Source organism: Oryx dammah, unplaced genomic scaffold (genome assembly GCF_014754425.2).
Source record: "Oryx dammah isolate SB20612 unplaced genomic scaffold, SCBI_Odam_1.1 HiC_scaffold_13, whole genome shotgun sequence".
Lineage (NCBI taxonomy): Eukaryota > Metazoa > Chordata > Mammalia > Artiodactyla > Bovidae > Oryx > Oryx dammah.
The window spans coordinates 11,068,505-11,090,423 of NW_024070197.1; the positions used below are offsets into that span (position 1 = coordinate 11,068,505).

Below are 21,919 nucleotides of genomic sequence, written 5' to 3' on the forward strand. Positions count from 1 at the left end.
TTCTAGGCACACACATTTAAACACCCCAAACTCACCATATTCATACACAGAAACAACACACCCATAACAGGCATGAACCAACCATCGGGCACACAGAGACACAGCCAAACACACACACACAGATGGCTTCAGGGAAGCATATAAGTGTCCCTGTCTCCCAGAGGTGGGAAGTTGCGGGGTGGGGAGGGGTGGTCTGGAGCAAGAAGAGAAAGTAGAAAAAGGGGTTTGGTGACTTCCAGCCTCTGGTTCTCCTCTGATCTGTCTCACAGTCAGAGACAGACAGACAGACAGGGAGAAAGAGAGAGCAAGGAAAGGGTGAGGCGGGAAGGGGGCTGATCAGAGGGCCTCTGGGAGTCTGGGGGGTCGGGAGAGAGGCGTCGATGTATGGCGAGGGGGCAGAGATGGGAGAGAGAAAAGGAGAGACACAGCGAGAGACAGAGACACAAAGAGAAAGACAGGAAGACAGAGAGACTTGAAGATCTAGAGGAAAAGAGTAAAGCAGGGAGACGGAGAGAGAGAGATGGGGAAGGGTGGAAAAGGGGAGAGAGAGACACACACAAGGACCCGGGGCGGCCGGGAAGGGGAGAAGGCGGAGAAGACCCGAGCGCGGTGTGGGGAGAGGGGGCGCCGCGGAGAGAGGGAGGCCGGAGGGGTGGGGACCCGGGCGGACCAGACGCGCGGAGGCTCCCGTACAAAAAGCCGCCCCCGAAGGCGGCCGCAGCTCCCGGGAGAGCGGAGGGGGAGGAGGGGAGGGCCCCGGGCGCCCCCGCCCCGCGCCGCCCCGCCCGGCCCGCGGCCGAGCCGCCGGCGGACAGCGGGTTAAGCATCTCCGCTGTGGAACTTCCGGATGTGACCACAGGGAGAGGGAGAGACCGGGAGAGGCGGAGAGAGCGAGACGGAGCCGCCAGCATCCCTCCGGCCCGCCAACGCCGGGACCCCGCACCGCGCTGGGAGCCGCCGCGCGCCCCCCGCCGCCCCCCGCCGCCCGGGCCCGGGCCCCCCGCGCCCCTCTGTCCCCCTCCTCGCGGTCCCCGGGTCTCGGGCTGGTTCCCTCCTCCCAGGACCCGGGGGAGGGGCTGGGGGCCCCGGGGAGGGGGCCTCGGGCGGCCCTCCCTCGCCTGCTCGCCCCTTCCCTCGCCGTGACCCCCGCGGGGGCAGGAGGCTGGGGGTCCATGCTCGGAGCCTTCGCACTGCCGGGCGCCTGCCGCTGACAGCGGTGGGGGTGGGGGGGCCGGGCACCCAGCCTCCTGCCCCACCCCCTGGCGTCGGCACCGCGGGCCATCTGGGGCCGCTGCCCCCGGCTGCGCCCTCCCCGCCGGCCAGGCCCTGGAGGGACCCGGGAGCTGCCGCCGGCATCAGCCCATGGCCCGGAGGGTAGGTGTGAGGGCGGGCGATCTTGCGCCCCGGTCGGTCGTCGCACCCCCACCCCTCTTCGCATCCTTCCATCGCCTCCCTGGGGAGCTGTGGCCCCCTTCAGCCCAGCGCGCTCGCTCTGCCGTCCCTTTCTCTCGTCCCCTCTCCCTGCCCCTCAGTCTCCCCTTCTCTGCCCCGGTCGCCCCCTCCATCCCAGGCCCTTTATCCCACCCCCTTTCTCTTCCTGCCCTCCCCCATCCTTCTCCCACGTCTACTTTTGTTCCAAGTCCTCCCGGAGTGTTAGGGGTGGGGACAGGGCTGGGGAGGTGGGTCTGGCCAGGCAGGGCCAAGGGATTCTCTCTCTCTCCTGGTCCTGGGGGATGAGAGGTCAGCGAAGAGGTGAGCATGCATTTTTGGAAGTGGAGGTGGCGGGTGGAGGGGCAGGGACACCACAGGATTCCAGGACGTCCTAAGATGTGCCGAGATGAGCGGTGGGGGGCAGTTGGATTCAACTTAAGGACTCAGGAGAAGTTAGGAGAAGAGGGCAGAGACACACACTCAGAGCCCTCCGCGATGGCAGGAACGCTGAAACTCCCCCCGTTCAGTCTCTCGGCCTCTTCGAACCTCACTTTCTCCCTCAAAGGAAAGGGTGGGACCCAGGTGCCTTCAGGTTTCCCTGGCTTCCCCTGTGCGTTTGCTTCTGTGATGACAGGAGAGAGAAATCTCAAGCTTGGCTTCTCTTTGGGGCGGTCCGCACAAGTGGGTTTGTGTGGTTGTGCTGGGTTATACTTGGTTTCAACAAGTGTGTATTGAATGTGTGCCGGACACGGTGCTAAATGTCTGATGCTTTCCATCCTTCCTTCCTTCATTCATTCCTGAGCCTGGCTTTTGGCTCTGTGTGTGTGTGTGTGTGTGTGTGTGTGGTGGGTTCACATGGGGAGTGGAGTGTGACAAGTTGTTAAGATGCACTCAGACGTGCATACTGGTCTGTGAAATGAAATTGAAGTCGGGGAGATGGTATGCGTATATTTGTGTACAAACAGTGCACTGCTTTGATAGGCAGTGTCCACGAGCAAAAATCAATCTCTCCGTCCTGCTCCCGTCTCTCCCCTCCTCTGCCTCTCGGTCTCCATCTCCCTTTGCCTGCTCCTCCTGTATCTTCTCTGTGTGTCCCCTCCCTCTCTACTCCTCCCTCTGTCTCTGCAGCTCTCCTTATCTCTTGTCTCTTTCTCTCTTTGCCTGATTTTTTTTTACCCTCTCCCAACATTTCTCTCTCTGTCTCTCTCCCTCCCTCTAAGCTTTCTCTCTCTGTCTCATTTCCCTCCCAGTCTCTCTCTTCTCTCCCCTTCTCTCTGAATATCTCTCCCCTCCTCACTCTGGGAGAAGCTGACAGTTACCAACTAGCCAATCCCTGACGCCCCAACCCTCAGATCTGAGACCTGAGTCAGTCTCTCTCCCTTGGATCCTCCTGCCCATACATCGGGAATCTCTGATGGGACATTTTTCACAGTCCTTGGGTCCGAGTGAAAGCCTGAGGATGGGGCCTTCGGTCCCACCCAGACAGCTCTATGCAAACAGGAGGGCAGGTGGCTGGGCAGGGTGGGGGCATCTCCTGGGTGAGAGGGTAGGGAGGTTTCTTGTGTTGACACCTCCCTGGGGCTTCCCCTCTCACCTCCCCCTCAGTACGATGAGCTACCCCACTACCCTGGCATCGTGGACAGCACCGCAGCCCTGGCTGGCTTCTCGGAGGCAGTGTCCTCGGCACCGAGAGCCCCCGGGCCCTATGGCCCACACCGGCCTCCCCAGCCCCCGGGCTTGGACAGTGACGGCCTGAGAAGGGAGAAAGATGAGATCTATGGGTGAGTGGGACAAGGCTGAGGGCTCTCGGGATGCGGCCCCCGCCACCCCGTTTCTTTGTCTCTGGATGTGTTTCTCTCTTTCTGTGTCTCTCTCCACCTCTTTCCTCTGGGTCTCCTGTCTACCTCCCGGTTGCACCATACCTCCCAGCCCCACCCCACCCCCACCCACCCCTCATGAACCCTCTCTCCTCCTGCTTCCCCCAGCCACCCGCTCTTCCCGCTACTGGCCCTGGTCTTTGAGAAATGTGAATTGGCCACGTGTTCTCCCCGTGATGGGGCTGGGACTGGGCTGGGCACACCCCCGGGCGGTGACGTCTGCTCCTCCGATTCCTTCAACGAAGACATTGCAGCCTTTGCCAAGCAGGTGGGCACGCACCATCCGTGGTGTCCCAGGAGAGCCAGTGAAGTGGCGGGGGCCGTGGGCAGGAGATGGGATGTGCCCTCCCCTGCCTCTCTCTTTCTCCCAGGTCCGCTCCGAGAGGCCCCTCTTCTCCTCCAACCCAGAGCTGGACAATCTGGTGAGACCTGGGCCCTCCCCAACACCCCCTCCTCCAAGAGGGTCTCCTGTTCCACCCTCCGTAGCCCTGGGGTTGATTGTGGGAGCAGAGAGGAGACCACCTGACCCACATCCTCAAATAGTGATAATTTTTGCCATGTGCAGTGCCGTGTAGCTTAGAGTTTGTGAACAGGGATTCGATGGCCTCAGTTCAAATCCCAACTACACTTACTAGTTCTAAGATCCAGGGCAAGCAGGTCTACCTCCTCGGGCCCTTTTTCCTCATCTGTGAAGTGTAGCTAGTAATAATTTCTATCGTGTAAGGCTATTGTGAGTATGTGCGTGCTAAGTCGCTTCAGTCGTGTCCAACTCTTTGCGACCCTATGGACTGGAGTCTGCCAGGCTCCTCTCTGTCCATGGGATTCTCCAGACAAGAATACTGGAGTGGGAAGGATTTCCTCCTCCAGGGGATCTTCCTGACCCAGAGATCGAACCCACCTCTCTTTTCATCTCCTGCATTGGCAGGAGGGTTCGTTACCACTAGCACCACCTGGGAAGCCCCATTCTGCGTATATACTGAGTCAATGCCTGGCACAGATTGGGGACTCATTAAGTTAGCTAGTTCTATCAGTCAGCAGAACAGAGTCCACACCTAAATAAATGAAACCACTTGGCTGCAAAGGAGAGAGGAGAGGAGAGAGAAGGGAGAGAAAGAGAAGAGAGGAGAGGAGACGCAGAGAGGGATAAATACCCCAGCTTGTACCTTCCTTTCCTGGTCCCGCTCCCACCAGGGCTTCCTATTGGCTGAACCCTTTGGCAAAGGACTCTGGGAAATGTAGTTTTCAGGTGAAGGGTGGGACCTAGATCGGAGGCCACGCAGGCAAAGGATGAGGTGTTTTTATTAGAGCTGACCTTAGCTCACCCCTCTTGTGATGAGTCCTCTTCTGTCTCTTGCACCTCTTGCTTCTCTTTCTTTATTTCTGATCTCAACCTCACACTGCCTTTTCCTTACTCCTGGGCCTCCGTCTCTGTTGTCAATTTCTCTCTGCCTCTGTCGACTGGCTTTTGCTCTCTTTGTACTCTCTCTCTGTCATCCAATGCACTTTTTCTGTCTCTCTGTCTCTGTTCTTCGTCGTCCTCCTCCTCGCCTTCTTTTTTTCACCTCCTCCTCTTCCTCCTCCTCTCTGTCTCCCTCCCTTCTTCCCTCCCTCTCCCCCCTCCTCTGTCTGTTTTCAGATGATACAGGCCATTCAAGTGCTCCGCTTCCACCTACTGGAGCTGGAGAAGGTAAGTGCTTCTCATTTCCCCGCACGGCCTCCCCTGTCCCCCATCCCTCCCCTTCTTGCCCCCTCCGCCCCTCCTTCAGGCTCTCTCCCTAGCAGAGTTGGAGCAGGTGGCCACCCCCACCCCGCGCACCCCAGCCCTGGCCCCCGGGTGGCCCCCCCAGTACCCCGGTGCCCCCCTCAGGTCCACGACCTGTGCGACAACTTCTGTCACCGCTACATCACCTGCCTCAAGGGGAAGATGCCCATCGACCTGGTCATCGAGGATCGGGACAGCAGCTGCAGAGAGGACCTCGACGACTACCCGGCCTCCTGCCCCAGCCTCCCAGACCAGGTGGGCTCGGCATGGGGCAGCAGGCACTGCCCTGCCACCAAAGGCCTGCCCAGAGAGCCGGGGGTGGGTCATGCGCACCGTGACGCAGCCTCGGGCAGGCACAGCCAGGCACAGCCTGACCGTGGAACAGGCGGGACGACGCCACAGCTGTGCAGACTGTGGTACAGCTGGACGGGAGCATGCACATACACCCCAACAGCTGCAGGTACCCCCTGTGAACTGGGCTACACCCACACAGGTTCACACACAGCCACATCTCACAGCCAGGTGATAACATGCATGCACTCTTAAACACACACAGCCCAGCGGCATAACAGGGTTGTAGACCTCACAGCCTGCCCGAAACACTGCCGTTCTAGAGTGTGTGTGTGTGCGTGCGCGCGGTGCACAGACCCCAGCCACAAAATAGCCACCCACATGGCCCCAGCTCCTGCCATACAAACTCAGCTGCAGTCACACATAGACCCAGAGCAACCACAGCGCTTGCGCACAGGCACACACATGTCTCCCCAATCCCCTAACAGTTGGACTTCAGCTGGCGTGGGCACACACCTTGCCAGTCAATGACCACGTGGCTCCAGATCCATTCAGTCTCAGATGCCATCAGACCGCAGTTTCATAGATTTGAGCACCCAGGTAATAGTCACACAACAACCATGCATATCCTAGGGAGGCCCACGCCCACAAGGCAGTCACGGTATCAACACACTCAACAATTCTACAACACGACACCCGCCCCCAGATACAGGCGCATAGCCACACCACAACTGCATAGACTTGAGTGTGCGCAGACAGAAGCCACAGGTAAGCCTCTGCCCACAAGTGCGTGTTCTAAGTCACTTCAGTCGTGTCTGATTCTCTGCAACCCTGTGGACTGTAGCCCACCAGGCTCCTCTGTCCATGGGATTCTCCAGGCGAGAATACTGGAGTGTGTAGCCTTTCCCTTCTCCAGGGGCTCTTCTCGACCCAGGGATCAAGCGCACGTCTCTTATATATCTCCTGCGTTGCAGTTGGAGTCTTTACCAGCTGAGCCACAAGGGAAGCTCAACAACCCACAATACGCACCCTCTCAGTGGCACACCCTGTGCGTGTGCTGATCCGTTGCAGCTCCCTCGGAGGCACAGTCATATTCCATATCTTCACGCAGCCACCAACACACTCCCATGGCCATGACACTTCCCTCCACACACACACAATCATGGAGTCACCGGGCAGCTCATGCAAGAATCAGGATAACCACACACACTCCTGGCCCTTCAAACTAAAGCCACCAGCTTAGAAAACTAAACGTAGCCCTGCCCTCGTCAGATACAGCCACTTGGCCAGTTCCAAGAGTGACACAACCATGCTCAAACACCGTTGCGTGTCTCCGCTCTGCCCAGGTGACAACCACGTCACAGAGGCCTCCTCTCCAGGGTTGCCCTTGCCGTGACGGGCAGGGACGTAAGCACGTTCACACTTACATGCTGCACGGCAGACTCGGGACAGCATCGGGCGCACTGATGTGCTGGTGGTACAGAACCCGCCTGCCCATGCAGGAGATATAAGAGACACGGGTTCGATTCCTGGGTCGGGCATGGCAACCCACACCAGTGTTCTTGCCTGGAGAATCCCACAGACAGACGAGCCTGGTGGACTGCAGTCCATAGAGTCACAAAGAGTCGGACATGACTGAAGCGACTTTACACGCATGCACCCACAGCATCTGAATGGATCCAGCACCAGAAGGGGAGGGTGACAGTTCGAGCGATGCTCAAAAGCCTTCCGACCTGATGATCCTACTGTCTGCACACAACCCATCCCCAAGGCCCACACCCTCTAAATTCCGCACAGATGTTCTGAGCCCAGAGGAAACTTCTCGAAGCTCCCAAGTGTTTCAGGCTGAGCCCTGGCAGATGATACATCCACTCTGGGTTATTTGCAGGGCTGGGGGACTGATTACAAAGCAGTGAGCAGGGTCTAGGACATTCAGCAGGGGAAGGGCTCACCCTGGGGCTCGACAACTGCCTGTGTCTGGTTCCACCCCCATTTCCGCCCAAGCTGCCTCCCAATAGTTGAACGACAGTCTTGATGCTTCTTGATGTATCTATCTGGGTCGGTAGGCCTCCTGGGACACAAAGCTGAGACAGAGGTGAATTCAATTCATCATCAAATTCCTCAAAACCTGTAGGAGTTTGGATAAAGAAAATATGGCTCTGGACTCTCTGATTTGTAATTTGGAGCCCCCCAAATCTCTGAAAACTGAAAGTTGGTGGGTTTTTTTTTCCCCGATTAAGTTTGGTGCAAACTAATTTGGCAGCAAAATCTGACCTGAACTAATGAGAGGCTATTTATAGCCTTTATTTATTCCACTTAGTTAAGTATTCATCCATCTTGCTGCAGAAATGTTAATGAGTTTGATGACGAGGTTATGCCCCATCCCCTGCTCTGGGTGTTAGGAAATACACGGCATGGGCACTGGTTTTACTGCTGAAAGATGTGAAAAGTTTAGAATTTTGCAACAGTGCTGGTTTCCAAGGATTTCAGATAAGGTTCGGGAGATCTGTACAAGCTCATCTTTACTGAACGGTTGCTATGTGCCTTTATGTAAATTAACTCATTGAATCCTTACCACACTCTTGGAGTGGGTATGTTGGACGGTTATTGTTTTCCGTTTTTCCGGTTGAGGCACAGAGAGGTGAAGTGACTTGCCCAAGGTCATACAGCTAGCAAAGAGACAGAGACAGGCTTCACACTCAGGAGTCCTAGCTCCAGAGCCCGTGGTCTTAGTCACTGTTGTATATTGCATCCCAAGTTTTGACATTGACTTCCAACTCCTACTTTTCAGAATACTACATGGATTAGAGACCATGAAGACAGCGGGTCTGTACATTTGGGGACCCCAGGTCCATCCAGCGGGGGCCTGGCCTCTCAGAGTGGGGACAACTCCAGTGACCAAGGTAAGAAATTTGAGAAGCAGAGGGGAAAGGCAGGGGTCAGGCTGAGGATTGAAGTTAGGCAGCAGGTAGGACTTACAGGGGGGCAAGGGTCACTGGGTTGTGGTGTGGTGCCTCAGAGGAGGGTTCTGGGTCCCTCTGGCCCCCCACCTTCCCTGTCCACAAGCACAGCATCCCTCTCCCCACTCAGGAGATGGACTGGACACCAGTGTGGCCTCTCCCAGCTCTGGGGGAGAGGATGAAGAGCTGGACCAGGAGCGACGGCGGAACAAGAAGAGAGGGATCTTCCCCAAGGTGGCCACCAACATCATGAGAGCCTGGTTGTTCCAGCACCTCTCGGTGAGAGTGCTGGGGCCCTGGGCATGGGGTGGGCAGAGAGAGAGATGGGGCAGGATGACTGCCTAGAGACTGTGACCTGGAGATGGGAGGCTGAGGCAGGGGGAAATTGAGAGAAACTCTGAAGCAGATGGGAACTGACAAGAGCAAACATCCGTGGATGCCACCTGTGTGCTGGGTGCCACTAAGGACTCCTGACTCGTTCAGTCCTCCCCTCCAACCCACCCACTCATTCACCCACCTGTCAATCATCCACTGTCCAGCCAAACATATCCTTCTGAGGGCAGGGATGTTATTAGCTCCATTTTGCAGATGAGGAGATCGAGATCTCACGCCCGAAGTGGGTTCAAATGCCGGCAGTTCAGCCTTAATCGCTGCACCCCTCTGCCTCTCGAACAGGGATGGTAAAATACAGACAGGAAAATAGACAAGGGGAGGCTGAAATGAAGATGGGGATGGGGAAATTTAGGGAGCACTGAATCAGAACAAGAGAGACACAAGGGGAGACTGAGTCACAGAGGGGGAGAGCCAGCCAGCCAGCCAGACACAGGGAAGGATGGAGACTGGGACAGGGAGAGACATACAGAAGGACCTAATGGACTCAGCAAGAGCTGGTGCTGGGCTTTGCTTCCCTTCCCTGGGGTGGTGGAGTCCCACCCCGACCCCAGCTCCACCTCCCTAATGAGAGTTGGCCAATTAGCCTCTTAATTGCTGGAAGAGGTTGTGGCAGGGGGAGGTGATGCAAGGGTAATTGCCCAAAGCTTGGCTCTGCCTCCCTCCGTTGGGCCCCTGGGAGCAAGAAGCTTAGACATGATGGCTCTCCCAGCCCTGCCCCAACCTGGGCTCGCCAATCCCCCTGGGGAACCTGGGCAGGCCAGGCCTTGGGGATCAAAGGGCAGCCAGGCAAGCCAGGTAACTCTCACTGGTGGCTACAGCACCCGTACCCCTCAGAGGAGCAGAAGAAACAGCTGGCACAGGACACGGGGCTCACCATCCTGCAAGTCAACAACTGGTGAGTAACACAGGAGGCTTGGGCGGTCCGTGGGCCTGCCCGGGGTGGGAGGCCGGGCGCTGTCCGCGGTGCTGAAGGAGGCCCCGCAGCCCCTCAGAGCCTCTCTTCCGGCGGCCCCTGTTATCTGTCCTCTCTAGCCCACTCGCTCTGTCTCTCTGTGTTCAGTTCGGCCTCTCTTCTACTCATTCTTTGCACCCTCCTCCGTTTCCATGACCCCCTCCCAGGTTCATTAACGCCCGGCGTCGCATCGTGCAACCGATGATCGATCAATCCAACCGCACAGGTACAGGGAGAAGGTGGGGACAGGGGGCCTCGTGTTTCTAGGGGAGTGCCGAAGCCTGGACCAGGCATCCTGGGGCTCAGCCTGCATCCCTCAACAGGGCAGGGTGCGGCCTTCAGCCCAGAGGGCCAGCCCATGGCTGGCTACACCGAAACTCAGTCACACGTGACCGTCAGGCCTCCAGGTAAGGCCCCGCCCCCTTAACTAAGCCACACCCCAGGGCACCAGGCCCCGCCCCTGAACAAGAAGATGCCCCTCCTTCTGGGATTCCGGGGTTGAAATGTTTCATTTGCATAAGAGGGGAGTTGGAGATGCAAACACAGGTTTCCTGCTCCGTGTTTTCCTCCCAGAGTTTGCTTCTTCCAGACTTCACCCATCCAGCGGAAAGTTCCATATTTGCTTAAAGGACCAGCACCCTCTTAAACAGGCTTTCCTGGTGGCTCAGCAGTAAAGAATCCACCTGCCAAAGCAGGAGACACGGGTTCGATCGCTGTGTCGGGAAGATTCCCTGGAGAAGGAAATGGCAACCCACTCCAGTATTCTTGCCTGGGAAATCCCACAGACAGAGAAGCTTGGCAGGCTACAGTCCACGGGGTCGCAAGAGTCAGATACAACTTAGCAACTAAACCACCACCAGCCTCTCAAATGATGACTCAGTTTGTCCTGATAGAGGATACTCTTCAGGAAAGAAGCAGGCGGGGCATATGGAGGTGTCCGCTGAACACCCACTAACATCCCACTTTTGTCTTCCAGGATCAATGGGGATGAGTTTGAACTTAGAAGGAGAGTGGCATTATCTATAGAGGCTGAAGTCAGGAGAAATGTGAGTGTCCTAGGTCTAGGGACATTGGGTTGGGGGTTATGCTACTCCAACCCTTTGTAAGACCTTCAGACTCCCGTAGTGAGCCCACCCAGAGCAGGGTGCCCAGCCCTGTGCTGGGGACACAGCAGTGACTATGCCACCTCAGCCCTGCCCGTGTGCAACTCACGGTCCAGACAGGCCTGCCCCTAGACAGTAATGACCTACAGTAAGCAGGGCTGGAAGGAGGGAACCCAGGAACTGGAAGAGCCCAGAGCGGGGCACTGGACCCAGGCTGGGAGGTTCAGGGAGGGCTTCCTGGAGGAGGGGACTTTGGAGCTGAGACCAGGAGAATAAGAGGAGTGAAACAGGAAAGGAAGGAACAGTATATGCAAAGGCTATGAGACAGTCCTTTGGGCCACTCCCCTCTTCCCCCCACAACCCCACATAACAAACGGCTGGGCCGGCCTGAGGTTGGTAAGTCAAATGGGTAAGTAATGAACTCAGGGCCCGTAGAAAGGCTGGGAGATGAGAGTGGAGACCCGCAAGGGCTGACATATGGAGGACTCTGGAAGCTTGAGCCTGGGAAGAGAGATGGACAGGTTTGTTCAGGGCCTGGCGGGTCCATGGGCATCACAGCTCTGCCCTGACCAACCATGGACAGGCGGGCCCTGGTCCCAGGGGACCTCTGGGACAGCAGTGGTGGAGGGAGCATCTCCTCCTGCTGCCCCAGGAAGCTGCCTTTTCTCCTCCGACCTCTCTCTCCACTCTTTTCTCTCTCTCCTCAACCCTTGCGTTTTCCTTTGTCTTTCTGTTTCTCTCACTCTTTCTCTTTCCACATCTCCAGCTCTGATTCTCTCTGTGTCTTCTCTGTCCTGCTCTGTCCGTCCCTCTCGCCTGTCTCTATCGCTTTATCTTGACTGCCTCCCTGTCTTTTTATTTTTTCCTGTCTGTCTCTCTCCTTCTCCCGTGTCTGCCCCGATTCTCTGCCTCTGTCTCTCTCTCTGTGTCCCTCTCCCTCCAGGGTTGATGGCACAGAAGGCCTGATCGCGGTCCAGACCCCTCCCTGCCTCCTGACTTGGCTTCTCCTCTCCTCCTCACAGACCCCACCCTCTGGACTGTGACCGCTTCAGGCTCTTACCTGCTTCCGGTTACCACCTGGCCCACCTCCTACGCCCCGCCCCCAACTCAACGCCTACCTCCCTGGGACCCTGCTGTGACATGAGGGGCCTGAGCGCTGACTCCGAGGGTCTCTCACGGACAAAGACAAGGCCTCCCAGCCCTGCACCCCACTGTGCCGTCACCTCTGCTCAAAACCCAAGCTGAGATCTCAGGCCTGGGTCTTCAGAAGATGCTGGCTGGGGACCCCCAGGACAGAGAAGGGATTGGGGGTGGGCTGGGGCCATCAGGGAAGGAAGGTCACCTGGATTTGACATTTGGGGAGGTTCCCTTCATCCTCCCAGCCCGCCACCCTCTTTCCCCTCTCCCCCTACCTCCCTCTTCTGTTGTCTTCTCTCTTTTTTTAATGATAAAGTCTTAAAAGCCACCAATCTGAGTTTGTGGGTCTCTTCCAGGATTCAAATTCTCATAGTGTGAAGCTCATGAGTTGCTAATTATAACAATAATTGATAGTCTGTCTCCTGCTCTCTCCCCAGGCCCTCCATGTGTATCAGTCAGCTCTCACCGTGTAACAGACCACACCAAAGCTTCATGATTCAAAAGGCCGATTAATTTTTAGCTCAGTTTTTATGGGTTAGTGTCCTGGGCTCCGCTGGGCAGTTCTGGTGGCTTCAACAGGGCTCTCTTGTGTATCTGTGACCAGTCACTGTCAGCAAGGAGGCTCTGCTGGTAGGCAGTGGGGACAACAGGAGTGACTGGGCTGCGTGGTGACATAGACCAGCAGGCTGTTTGGTTTGTTCAGGCTGTTTGGTTGGACTCTTAAGAGAGAACAGAGGGGCCCGTGGCCTCTTGAGGCCCGGGCTCAGATCTGGTCCATCTCTACTATCTTCTCTTGACCCCCAGAAATATGAAGAGCCAGCCCAGATTCAAAGGAAGAAAACTACAGTCCCCCCTTTATGGGGGATGTGTGGGGAGCTGCAAACTCAAATCGAAAGAGATGTGGATAGAGGGAGGGACAAACGACTATTGCGTCCACCTCCCACGTGGTGGCTCACAGATGGCTTTCTCCATCTGCCCCTTGGGAGACGAACAGCCTGGGAGGTGAAGAGCCTTGCCCATTGAGAGCAGTGCTGACCAGTGTGGGTTCAGATCCCGCCTCTGCGACATAATGGCTCTGGTACATTGAGCAAGTGGCTTCACCTTGCTGGGTCTCAGTGTCCATATCCGGAGAGTGGCCGTGCAGTTATCTGCCTGATAGGATGGCTGTGCTGGTTCATTCAGGTTTCCCGAGGGAAGTGCTCAGAAGGGCACCTGGCAGGTCGCCTATGCTCACCAAAGGCAGAGGCTGTTATTTGTCACTGAAGAGACTCAGTCTGCCCGGTGATGGGCAGACTGAGCCAGCTGGGGCTCTCGGCTTACCAGAGCTGCCTCCCCAGAGAAGACAGGTGAGGCGGGCGCCGCGCTAGCTCTGTTCCTCCCACTCTCTTTCGCTCTCTCTCCATCTTTTTCCGCTTCTGTCTCCCCACCCCAAGCCCCTGCTCTGAGCTCTCTGCCTCCTTTCTTTCTGGGTTTCGATGACATGTCTCCCTAGGAGGAGAGGCATCTGCCTGTTCACCCACCTCCTGGTGGGTCGAGTACATTCGGAAACATGCAGAGAGATGTGGAGACACACACACACACGTGTGCTGGGGAACTCAAGCAACAGCCACAGATCAGCCACCTACATACGGGTTTTTACACACACACTCACACCACAAAGCTCCCACTCGCACACATGCAAGTTCATTCACACGTGCTCACACACGCCAGTGTTCGCACTCTCCCAGACTCCCAGCATGTCACACCCATGTGAAGGGTGCCCACAGGACTGCGGCACAGGCTGACACACACACAGTCAAGCAGGTGGCTTTGCTGGTGACCCAGGCAAAGTTCTAGAAGCAGAGTTGCCCAGAACTCTCCTCGGAAACAGCCAGACAGCAGGGAGGTCACGAATCCAGACTCCAGCCCACCATTTCTGGGTTCAAATCCCCACTCTGATACTTACCAGCCATGCAACACACACTCAGACGTCTCAGACATGCTTGGAGACATATGGAGACCCTCACAGCCTCCTTCAAGCACCACCCCCCATACACACACTTCTCCTAACAAGCTGCACTGTGCAAACAAGGAAACTGAGGCTTGGGGCCCCGGGTCTTCTCTGTCCAAGGCTGCGTTAGGCCTGAGATGACTGGTGTGAAGGGGCCTGGCCGAGTTCCCAGGCCTGGTTTCATGACCCAGGAGACCCAAATCCTAAGACTGTAAAAGGATATTTGTTCATTCATTCATTCATTCGCTCAGCAGATGTCTGCTGCCCACTCGCTGCCCAGCTCCAGGGAAAGGCACTCAGCCCCGGATGAGGTGGTCATGGGTCAAATGTGCCTCATCCTAACCTGCTTCAGTCATGTCCGACTCTTTTGTGATGCTATAGACTGTGGCCCTCCAGGCTCCCTGTCCATGGGATTCTCCAGGCAAGAATATTGGAGTGGGTGGCCATGCCCTGCTCCAGGGGATCTTCCTGACCCAGGGATCAAACCTGCATCTCTTATACCTCCTGCATTGGCAGGCGGGTTCTTCCGCTAGTGCCACCTGGGAGCTCCCCTCATCTGACCATCAGTTGCTATTGACTCTGGGGTCTGACGGTCCTGCGTTTGTTCCCAAGACACCAGTGTAGATTCTAAGATGCTTAGGTCTGGACCTTGTTTGTGGTAAATGACCACCTCTGTCCCCCTTTGGGGCATCTGTCCTGGCTCTTCCCTGTGCCTGGGACAGCCTCCTGGCTCACAGGTCACCTCTGTGAAGACACAGGAACAGCCAAAGCAAAGGATCCCCTTCCATTCACCACTCTCTCACCACCTCCTTCCCTGCCCACTGTCAGCCGCTCCCTGGAACTCTCTCCATCACCTATTTGCCCATCTCCTTGGGGGCTTCCCTGGTGGTTCAGATGGTAAAGAATCTGCTTGCAATGCAGGAGACCTGGGTTCAATCCCTAGGTCAGGAAGATCCCCTGGAGAAGGGAATGGCAACCCACCCCAGTATTCTTGCCTGGAGAATCCCATGGACAGAAGAACCTGGCCAGCTACAGTCTATGGTGTTGCAAAGAGTCGGACACGACTGCGTGACTAACACTTATTGGCTGGAATTTCAGCCCTTCCGGAAGACAGGAACTTGTTTTTCTCTGTCACTGCAGTGACCAGGGGCATCAGACAGCACCTTCCCAGCAGGTGCCTGGGAAACAGGTGGAGAGCAGAGAAAGCAATTCTGTAGTTCTGAGACTCAGCTGCTTTTCCTCATCATTCATTCCTCCTGGCTGCAGGCATATCCTGGGCACTCACCCTCTGCTCATCAGTGAACAAGGCAGAGACCGACCCTACCCTGGGGCGGAGATCAACATCCTAGTGGGGAAGACCCATGATGAACACATCATTTAGTCTGTTAGAAGTTGATGGTGTCTTAAGAAGCAGAGCAGGGTAGGAATGTGGAGTGCCAACGCTTCTTTCATACATTTATTTACCTGAAACTGCTTGCAAAGCAGGAGATGCGGGTTTGATCCCTGGGTTGGGAAGACCCCTTGGAGAAGGAAATGGCAACCCACTCCAGTATTCTTGCCTGGGAAATCCCATGGATAGAGGACCTGGTGGGCTACAGATCATGGGGTCACAAAGAATTGGACATGACTGAGTGACTAAAACAACCAAAGACTGTTCTAGAAGCTTTATACCAACCCAGTAAACCCTTACACTAAACCCCAGGAGGAGGTGTGATCACTGACCCAATTTCCCAGATTAGGAAACTGAGGCCCAGAGAGGTGAAATCGTTCACTTGGGGTCACAGAGCTGGAGAGTGGAGGTTGCCATTCTAACCCACGTAGTCTGGCAGCTCAGAAGCCTGTGCACTAACCACTTGCTTCACAGCCTCTCATTTAAAAAAATAATACTAATTCTAAGAATCCATGATTTTTAAAGGGCCTACCACAAACTGCTTTCTGAGTCAGATATCGTTCTAGTGACTGTGATTAGAGTTTGTCTCTCCCCAAACTTTCGGGGACTGAAATGGGATGGATGAGAGCTAGACAGCAAGAAGGACTTCCAGTGGCTTCCCTGGTGGCTCAGATAGTAAAGACTCTGCCTGCAATGCAGGAGACTTGGGTTTGATCTCTGGGTCGGGAAGATCCCCTGGAGAAGGGAATGGCTACACACTCCAGTAGTATTGCCTGAAGAATCTCATGGACAGAGGAGCCTGGCCCATAGGATGGCCAAGAGTCTAAGTCGTGTCTGAATACACACACACACACACACACACACACACACAGGAGAGGATTAGAGGGAGGGGACAGGGCTGGGCCAAGACCTGAGAGCAACTCCGAGGGGAAGCTCTCACTTTGGTGTGACCTGGCTTGGCTGGCCAGGGGGCAGCTTGGGAGGTTGGCAAGTGGGCTTCCCCTCCCCCACCTTCTCCAGCGCCGACTGGAAATACCTTTCATTTAATCCTCTCTAATTAAACCAATTGAATGTGCCATGGGGGAGAAGAGAAATTGGACGGAAGGTTAATTGTAACTAAAAATACCTCCCCCACTTCCTGGGGTGAGGAACCAGCTGAACCCTGCTTTCTGGGGCAGCCTGTGCAGCGGGTGGGTGTTGCTGAGTGCGGCGGGCCCAGGGAGGTCGGGACTCTAACGGGTCTGCGGCGTGGCCTGCATGCTGGGTGGTAGTGGGTCCGGATGGGGTGCGTGTGTGTGTGCGCGCACGCGTGGCTGCTGGTGTAGTGGCCGCCACCAGGACTGCGTCCGCCGCCGAGCCTGTTCCTGAAAGGGATGTATGTCATTGGCGAAGGGCTGCGTGGTGGCTGTGGCTGTCACGCTGTCCCTCGATATAGGCTGTATGCCTCCGTATGAGCGTGTGTCCATGACTACGAGCCTCTGGGTGGGACTGTGGGGCACGGTGGGTCTTTGTAAGTGGGGACCACCTTGCGTGTGTCCATAGCCTTGGCTATATCCCCACCGCAGCTCTTCTCTGCAGACCAGACCTCATGGTGGCCGCCCCTGAACTGGGCAACTTAAATGCAATGGAGAATCATCGGATCCGGGCGGCTGGGACCAAGACGTGGCACCGAGCGGCCCAAGGCCAGGTGGGCGTGACCACCACTCGATGGGCGTGACCACCGCGTGTGGGCGTGGCCACCACGAGGGACTTCCCCGCAAACGGCGATCAGAAGAGGCCCTGGTAGTTGATTTTGACACTCCTAAGGGGAAAATAGATACCCTGTCCAATAAGTTCTTTCTTGGTCTGTATGCGTGGGAGAGTTCTGGGTCTAGTGGAACAAAGTCAAACCCGAATCCTAAAACCGGGTAATCACGGCTCCTCCATCAATCCCCAGGTCACAGATCCAGGACTCCTCGAATGAGGGGAGACCAGGACCCCTCAATTAAGGACCCCAGCACTCTGATCCAAATTCATACTGTTAATCTTTTTACCAGTTTTCCCCAAAGGGACTTAAGAGCCTTTGACCAGGGTCACTGTGCATTGGGGGAAAAGAAATAATCAGACTTTCAGGGACTTCCAGACACTGGTATCTGAGCTAACGCTGATTTCTGAAGACCTCAAATGTCACCCTGGCAGAGGGACCTCGTGGATTTCAGGTGATTAGTTTTTATTCTGCTCAGACGCGTCTCTCCGTGGCCCAGGGCATCCCCGAATCCATCGTGTGGTAACTTGCCCGATTCTGGAATGCACAATTGAGGTACACATTCTCAACAGCTGGCAGAATGCCTACCTTGGAGTCTGACTGGGATGGTGGACGAGGCCACGGGGCTACCTGGTATGGCCCATAGCTGTGTCTGGGGATGTGTCTGGGTGGGATCCTGTAGCCAAGCGAGTCTTTATAACTGGGGACCTCCTTGTACACAGCAGTCTCTCTCTGTGCGTGGCTTTGTAGCCTCTTGTGAGTTTCGTGTCCACAGCCGTGTGGGGCCGTCGTGAGCGGACGCGCTAGAACGTAGGACCAGGCAATGAGCCAGGGCTTCCTCCAGAGGGCGCTGGGGCGCCAGAAAGATAGCAGGCTTGTGCCTGCTAAGTCGCTTCAATCGTGTCCGACTCCTTGCGACCCTATGGACTATAGCCCACCAGGCTCCTCTGTTCATGGGATTCTCCAGGCAAGAATACCAGAGTGGATTTCCATGCCCTTTTCCAGGGGATATCTACGCCCCAGGCCTCGAACCCACGTTTCTTATGTCTCCTGCATTGATAGGCGTGTTCGTTACCACTAGCGCCACCTGGGTGGCTTTATTGGGATACAATTCACATACTATAAAATTCACCGATTGAAAGTGTATAGTTCAGTGCCTTCGGTGTGTTCACAGAGTTGTGCTTACCTCACCACAGTCAATTCTAGAACATTTTCATCACTCCCTAAATAAACTCTCAACCACTTAGCACTCACTTTCGATTCCCCATCCCAAGACCCAGTCCCAGTCAACCACCGATCCCTTCTCTGACTCTATGGATTTGCCTGTTCTGGACATTTCTTATTAAGCAAAATATAATAAATGTGAATCTTTTGATTATACATGAAATCATACTACATGAAGTCTTTTGTGTCTCCCTCTTTCACTCAGCATAGTATTTTCAAGGTTCCTCCGGCTCGTGGCTGATAATATTCCATTGTCTTGGAAGAATGTAGAGCAGAGAAAGGACAGAATTGGGTTTGCGCTTTGCCCCTCAGGCTGCCACGTGGAAAGTGGACTGGGGGTGTTATGAATGGAATCCTGTCCCCCAAAGAAATATACTGAAATCCTCACCTGTGAACGTGACCTCGTTTAGAAAGAGAGTCTTAGCAGATGGTCAAGTTCAGATGAAGTCATGGGGGGTGGACCTTAATCCAACATGACTGTTAATATGTTCCTTATAAAAACGTTGCTTATTAAAAGGGAACATTTGGACACGGACAGACACTCCAGAAGGAAAAGACAGTCACGTGAAGACGGAGGACTGCAGTGGTGTAGATACAAGCCAAGGAATGCCAAAGATCGCCAGCAAATCACCAGAAGCTGGGCGAGACAGGGAACGCTTCTCCTGTGGGTTTCGGGACGGGGGAGCCTGGTGGGCTGCCGTCTATGGGGTTGCACAGAGTCGGACACGACTGAAGCGACTTAGCAGCAGCAGCAGCAGGCCAGGGCAGGGACGTGGGGAAATAGGGCCAGTCTTTCTTTGCGATGCACAGTGGCTGTAGTTGCAGCGTGTGCCATCTAGCTCCCCAATCAGGGACTAAGCCCGGGCCCCCTGTGTTGGGAGTGTGGAGTGTTCACCACTGCACCCCCAGGGAAGTCCCAAGGCCAGACTTTTTAGAAGTGAGAGCGCCACCCAATTTTTACATGGCACCTGAAGATAAAGTGCTGAACCCTTGGCTTGTGGCAGGCGGGGAAATGGCAGAACGCACTTGCTCCCAGAGAAGATGGTTGCTTTGGTATTGGGAGTGGGAAAAGGAAGTTGCTGCTACTGCTGCTGCTAAGTCGCTTCAGTCATGTCTGACTCTGTGCAACCCCATAGACGGCAGCCCACCAGGCTCCCCCGTCCCTGGGATTCTCCAGGCAAGAACACTGGAGTGGGTTGCCATTTCCTTCTCCAATGCATGAAAATGAAAAGTGAAAGGGAAGTCGCTCAGTCGTGTCCGACTCTTCACAACCCCATGGACTGGAGCCTACCAGGCTCCTCCATCCATGGGATTTTCCAGGCAAGAGTACTGTAGTGGGGTCCTACTGCCTTCTCCGAAAAGGAGGTTAGTCCTGGGAAAAAAGGAGTGAGCCATTGGCTGCTGATTATTATTAAGATGAGGACGCTAGATGAACACCAAAGACTAACCACTGAGGCCACCACTGACCTTGACCAAAGCAGCTGTGAGTGTGTGTGTGTGTGCGTGTGCGTGTGTGTGTGTGTGTGTGTGTGTGTAGGGGGGACCCTGGGAGAAGAGGACATGTCGTGAGTCTTCTATGTGAGCCCAAGGGTTTTACTGGGTGTCATCGTGTGTCCTCTTCATTTAATTCTTCTCTGTAGCTAATCATGAGTATTTCTCCAGGTCATTCTAAATTCTTTCTAAATTAAATTTGCTGGAAGCTGTGCAATATCGCTTTGTTTGGTGTGCCATTCTAATGATTGTAAAAAACCTATTTCCTATCCCACTTCTGGGCTGTTTCTGGTCTTTTTTTCTTCCAATAGCATAATAGCAAACATCTTTGCATATTCTTTTTCTGCGGAAATTCTTTTTTTTTTAAGTTTTCTCCATTATATACAATTTAGAAAAGCTGGAAAAAGTAATAAGAAGGGGAAAAAAAGTCCTCTGGAATGCCACACCCAAGAGGCTTTGAGCATGAGGTTAGTTCGATGAATCCCATTGTGAATGGAGGCAGAGCCCATATGCTTTCTGCACAAAGCATCCAAACATAGACACACTCCGGTTATTACAGGTGAGTCTGACCCCTGGGTTAGTGGACACAGAGGCCTCCCTCCCCCACGACCATGACCATGATTCCTTCTGTCCTATACAGCGCTCTGATGGACCTGCCTTGCACTTGCCTCTTTCTTACACTTTTCCCCAAACTCCTGGCCATTTCCTTAGGGTACATTCCCAAGAGTACTAGCACTGGGTCAAAAGTTAAGAGCATTTGTCAGAAGTCTTGAGCATCGATTGCAGAATTTCCTCTCCTTCGAACCATCTGTGCCCAAGCATGCATGCTAAGTCGTTTCAGTCATGTCCAAATCTTTGTGACCCCGTGGACTGTAGCCCTCCAGGGTCCTCTGTCCATGGGATTCTCCAGGCAAGAACGCTGGAGTGGGTGGTCATGCCCTCCTCCAGAGATCTTCCCAACCCAGGGGTCAAATCAGTGTCTCCTATGTCTCCCTCTTTGGCAGGTGGGTTCTTTACCACTAGTGACACCTGGGAAGCTCTTTGAACCATCTCTATTTCTCTCCAATTTCCAAGTGAAGTTGCACGCACTTTGGTGTTATTGCAAACACCCAAATAATGCTTACTATGTGCCAGGCCCTGTTCTAAGCATTTTATATAACATATATGGATTCACTTAATCTTTTCGGATGAACTTAATCTTTGAAACAATCCAGCAAGAAAGATATTCTCATTACCCTCCATGTTGGAGATGGAGCAGCTGATGCCCAGAGAGGTTGGGTAACCTGTCCAAGGTTGCGCAGCAAGTATGTATCAAGGCTAGGATTTAAATCTAGATCGTCTGGCTCCTGAGTCCATTTTCTTTTTTTAATATTTATTTTTATTTATTTACTTTGGCTGCACTACTAGTTGTGGCAGGTGGGATCTTTAGTTGTATGCAAACTCATAGTTGTTTGTGGCACGTGGGACCTAGTTCCCTGACCAGGGATCGAACCCAGGGCCCCTGCATTGGGAGCCCTGAGTCTTAGCCACTGGACTGACTAGATGAGTCCCCTAGTCCATGCTGAGTCCATGATTCTACCCTGAGTGGAGACTTTGCTTTCTCTACAACCAAGGAGAGCTCCAAGGTGAAGTTTACTCAGCCATTACTCAACTGATGAGAGTCTTTGTGTCTTCGAATTTTCTGTTATAATGAGGTAGATCCAGGTTTTATGGGGCCTGAGGTTCATACGATTTGGGGTGCCCTATTTTGGAAAAATATAGAACTACCAAAGCATAAGATGCAGGATCTTGAAAAAGGTCTGAACAAGTAAGGGTCCTGAGGCCTCGGATGGCACTAGCATCACAGTAAATTCCCCTCTAGAGAAAATAGCTGAAACAAGTGAAAGCACAATCGTGTCACGCAGTCTGTGCATGCGTGCAAGTGTTTGCGGTGGAAAGTTCCTAAAAGCCGAGTTTAGACTTCCCGTCCAGATTCCTAGAGCAGTTGCTGTTGCTGCTGCTAAGTCGCTTCAGTCATGTCCGACTCTGTGCGACCCCATGGACAGCAGCCCACCAGGCTCCCCGGTCCCCGGGGTTCTCCAGGCAAGAATACTGGAGTGGGTTGCCATTTCCTTCTCCAGGCCGGGACATAATACGTGCTCAATAAATAGTTGTGGGATATCTTTTTTTTTTTC

At 54.6% G+C, this 21,919-nt stretch overlaps 1 protein-coding gene across 3 annotated transcripts; it reads left to right on the forward strand.

The window, feature by feature from the left end:
• The first annotated feature begins 1,036 nt into the window (after nt 1-1,036).
• Nucleotides 1,037-12,230, forward strand: MEIS3 (Meis homeobox 3). 3 transcript variants are annotated; one of them, XM_040252435.1, is made up of 13 exons: nt 1,071-1,374; nt 3,037-3,212; nt 3,417-3,576; nt 3,680-3,730; nt 4,945-4,995; nt 5,227-5,325; nt 8,153-8,264; nt 8,452-8,600; nt 9,533-9,609; nt 9,834-9,892; nt 9,990-10,073; nt 10,643-10,712; nt 11,792-12,230. In XM_040252435.1, exons 1-12 carry the CDS (start codon nt 1,363-1,365, stop codon nt 10,690-10,692), a joined length of 1,080 nt encoding a protein of 359 aa, XP_040108369.1. In that variant the 5' UTR covers nt 1,071-1,362; the 3' UTR covers nt 10,693-10,712; nt 11,792-12,230. The 3 variants fall into 3 exon arrangements, with proteins under 3 accessions (XP_040108367.1, XP_040108369.1, XP_040108368.1); XM_040252434.1 differs by having other exon boundaries at nt 1,073-1,374; nt 5,176-5,325; XM_040252433.1 differs by having other exon boundaries at nt 1,037-1,374; nt 4,945-5,325.
• Nucleotides 12,231-21,919: the final 9,689 nt, after the last annotated feature.